The sequence below is a fragment of the Oryza glaberrima genome, chromosome 11 (genome assembly GCF_000147395.1).
Source record: "Oryza glaberrima chromosome 11, OglaRS2, whole genome shotgun sequence".
Lineage (NCBI taxonomy): Eukaryota > Viridiplantae > Streptophyta > Magnoliopsida > Poales > Poaceae > Oryza > Oryza glaberrima.
Genome location: NC_068336.1, coordinates 24,283,062 through 24,287,072, shown reverse-complemented (window position 1 = coordinate 24,287,072; position 4,011 = coordinate 24,283,062). Strand labels below are relative to the sequence as shown.

General features: G+C 35.0%; 1 protein-coding gene across 1 annotated transcript; it reads left to right on the top strand.

Moving 5' to 3' along the window:
* Window positions 1–614: 614 nt before the first annotated feature.
* On the top strand, window positions 615–3,349 carry LOC127753634 (uncharacterized). The gene is made up of 2 exons (XM_052279044.1): window positions 615–787; window positions 2,915–3,349. Exons 1-2 carry the CDS (start codon window positions 653–655, stop codon window positions 3,143–3,145), a joined length of 366 nt encoding a protein of 121 aa, XP_052135004.1. The 5' UTR covers window positions 615–652; the 3' UTR covers window positions 3,146–3,349.
* The last annotated feature ends 662 nt before the right edge of the window (window positions 3,350–4,011 follow it).

Sequence of the window (4,011 nt, the reverse complement as noted above, 5' to 3'; positions counted from 1 at the left end):
TGATAACTTGAGACGATCGGATTCCTAACTGCAGCTCAAGATTTTCTAAAAATTTACTCCCACGGTGAATTTTATCTTAACTAAACCATATAACAATTATAAGATCAAAATATACTTTTAACCGTTGCAACGCGCGGGCATTTTTTCTAGTAAACCAAAAATTTCAGTTTTTATAGTACGTACACCCTCCGTTTCAGGTTATAAGATGTTTTTGACTCTGGTTAAAGTCAAACTGCTTTAAGTTTAACCAAATTTATAAAAAAAAAGTAGTAACATTTTCAACCCAAGACAAATTTATTATGAAAATATATTCAATTATTGATTTGATGAAACTAATTTAGTATTATAATATATTTGTTCATAAACTTAGTTAAATTTAAATTAGTTTGAATTTAACCAAAGTTAAAACGTCTTATAACCTAAGTAGTAGATATAAGTTAGATCCTGTTACGACTTATACGAATAAGAAATCATCGGTTTAATCCGGCCACTGCCCGTCATATATATGCCAAACTTCTAATCTGATTAATAGATGGAACTACCTCTATATATATAGCTAATAATCTGATTAATATACACGTACGCCTACGCCCCTTGAGCACGTACGCGGGGAGATGATATATACCGGCAAGATAGATAGACAGAAAGATAGATGGCGACTTCTAGCCTCAACCCCAACAGCATCGTTGATCTCGAGAAAGGCACAGCGGCGGCGAAGAAGAAAAGGACGGCGTGCAGGGATGAGGATGAGGACGACGACGGCTCCACCTCCACGGACGCGCATACCGTGAGTAATTTACTTCTTTCGCTTTCTCTTTTTTTTTTCCCCTACTGTTCCTCCCTGCTAGCTTTGATCGATCGATTTTGTTTAGTGCCTCCTTCATCCCGTGTTTAATCAGTTGACTAAAAATATTTAATTTGTTTCAAAATACAGCAATCATATTTCGTACTATTTTTTTTCCAATTTTAACTAATTTTACAATATTATAATCTCGCCAGATACTATTGTTATTTTCTTATAGAATTTAGTGGGCAAAGTTGCACATAAAAAACCAAATAAGTCCGCAATGTCATATCTATTTAAACACTTGACACAGTTTTCAAAAATCATCTTTGACTTTATTTTTTTTTCATATATGACTATAATGTATGTTTGTATCAACAAAATCACAACCACATGAAAGTAAATTAAATGATAATCAAAAGATATTATTTTCATCAAATAAAATTTAATTTATAATAAATAATTTATTGGCCAAAAAGTTAAATCTTAAAATACGTCCGCGCCTTAGCGAGTATGACATAGGAAGTACCCCGTCTCAAAATATAAGGTGCAACTACCCCAGAAAATGACTAAGAAATAATTATTATAATCGATCTAATAATTTGGATCAACCGAATAAATACAAATGCATGCATGCAACCCCAATAAGATTAGGATTTTAAGGTGGATGATTTAAAAAAACAAATTAAAAGGAAGGAGATGTGCTAGTTATTTACCTTGTTAATTATGAAACATCAAAAAAATGATAGTGTCATATATTTTGGGGAGAAGAGAATACTTGTTAGTTGTAATTGACTTGTTTTGTAATCAATCTCCGGTTGGATATATATAATTCATAAAAATACAAATTCCTTGACAAAACTGCTAATTGTTTTCTGAATTACAAATCCAGTTAACTAGTTAGAGGTGATATACAATGCTAATAGTTTATGAAACGCGGTTTTGCTATAAAATTATTGCCACATTTGTTGAGTGATCTATTTCAGTCAAATTTTTGGGAGTCCGTGCATGCTGGCCACACCAAAATTTTTACAAATTGAACCTTTGCAGAAAACTTATTTTAAAATTAATCCATGCCAAAAACTGACCGCAAAAAAAAAAAAAAAACGGGTACATGCCACGTGGCATGCACCACGAAGTCATATAGATCTTAGCGCCAACGTTACCGGCGCTGAGACGTTATATATCTGCGCCAATTTTAATAGCGTTGTCGATAGCTCATTTTTACAATTAGTTTTTAGCATGGATCAATCTTAAAATAAGTTTTCTTAAAAGGTCAATTTGTCAAAATTTCGGCTGGCCACACGCTGTTGCTTGCTCACGAGTGATCTATGTCGTACGTTTCTACTCCGTATCTCTTTAGGCTTTCCTCTTACTATGTGATGTTTAATTTACGTTATAAATATTAAGAAATAATCTAATATCAAATAAATAAAAGGGGTGAGGTTTCAAACCTAAACCAGCTAGCCCACCATTTTATATGGAGCTAGCCAGAAAATCCCCAGTGTTTCTCAGATGTTTAATTTACATTATATCTTTTTCCAAGGATTCAAAGTATTGCTATATTACTCCCTTTGTTCTAAATTATTCGGCCTATATTTTTTTACACGGTCTTCAACGACAAACTAGTTTGACTAGTATTTTATTTCATCCATTGATCCCAATAAATATAAAATTAGCATCATGTGAAAGTACTTTAAAATATGAATCCAGTGATATAACATGCATAATACTTAGTATAGATATAGTTAGTATGATTATTAGTCAAAAGCTACCGAGTTCGATTTTTCTTAAAAAGGGGCACCCTATTATTTGGGATGGAGAGAGTACATAGCTAATAAAAAGTACTCCATAGTTATCTAAGTAATATTGACGTTGGTTTAATCGACCTTTAATTTTGGAAGTATGGTATGAATAATTCGTGTATAATCCATCAACTACCCTAATGGTACAAAGGAATCAACATGGCCATTTGCAGCCGAGGCCACTTGTCATGTTAAGTTTATATAATAATATAAAAAATTTAATTTAGCCCTATAAACAAACAGACAATCCATCATATTCTATCCTTATCAATATCCATATTAATTAGTGCGTGCTTGCTAATCTTACATGTTTGTGTGCATGCAGGGTATGGCGGTGATGATGCTCTTGATGTACTATGCTTTCTTCATGTTCTACATGATCGGTACTTGCGAAAAATGGTGGCACGCTGCGTTGGCCATTGGAATCGCCTCCGTTTTCGTTCTGCTGTCAGTCTGCTGCATGTTGCCCAGGAATAATACGGATTCACCAGCTGATTCCCAGCAGAATACTCAAAGTGATCACATTGGCACCAGACTACTGGCAGCTCATCAATAGTTATTTGTAGGAAATTAAGTGGTAAATCGTACGGCTTATCAGCAAAAGAAAAAAAAAGAAATATTATCTAGAAAAAGTATTATCTGTGCGTTGTACTGGATGGGAGAATTTTATCAGTATGAAAAGATGCTCATGAGTAATAACAGGTGTCTAAATTAAAGTATTTGATGAGTACTGTTCATACTCATTGCGGATTTTTTTTCATGTAATAAGTGCTGCTGCATATGATAAGCGATGGGGTCTGGGTTTATTTTTTTTCCAGATATTGGGTGGGTTTTGTTCGTGCGATGGGGAATCGAGTCGACTCCATATCCCACATTGACTGTACTCCCTCCGTTTTATATTATACGTTGCTTTAGATTTTTTTTTTTTGTCAAACCTTCTTAAGTTAGCTTATAGAAAATATAGTAACATTTTCAATACAAAACAAAACTTGCTATGAAAATATATTCAATATTGTATGTACTGAACTAACTAGTGCGGTAGATATTACTAATTTTTTCTATTAACTTGATCAAACCTAAAGAAATTTGAGTAGAAAAAGTATCTTAATAGAAGAGAACGGAGCATTAATCCTCAAGGATAAAGTTTCCTTAACTCTGGCGCATAGGCCCAACATGAGTAACTCTAAGGCCATGCACAATGGGTGCCCCTGGAGAGTGTCCCTACTCACGCCGACCATTGACCGGGGCGTTGCTTTTCCGGCCGGGGCCGTCTCCCAGCAAAGGGGCATGACTCCTCTGCGAGGGACACGTCTCCCTCCACTCCTTGCACCCTTTTCGTCGAGCCACGGAGCTAGGCTTCATGTTGGGCGACGTCGTGGCTCATGGACATGGCTTCCTCACCAAAAATTTTTCCTTTCACCC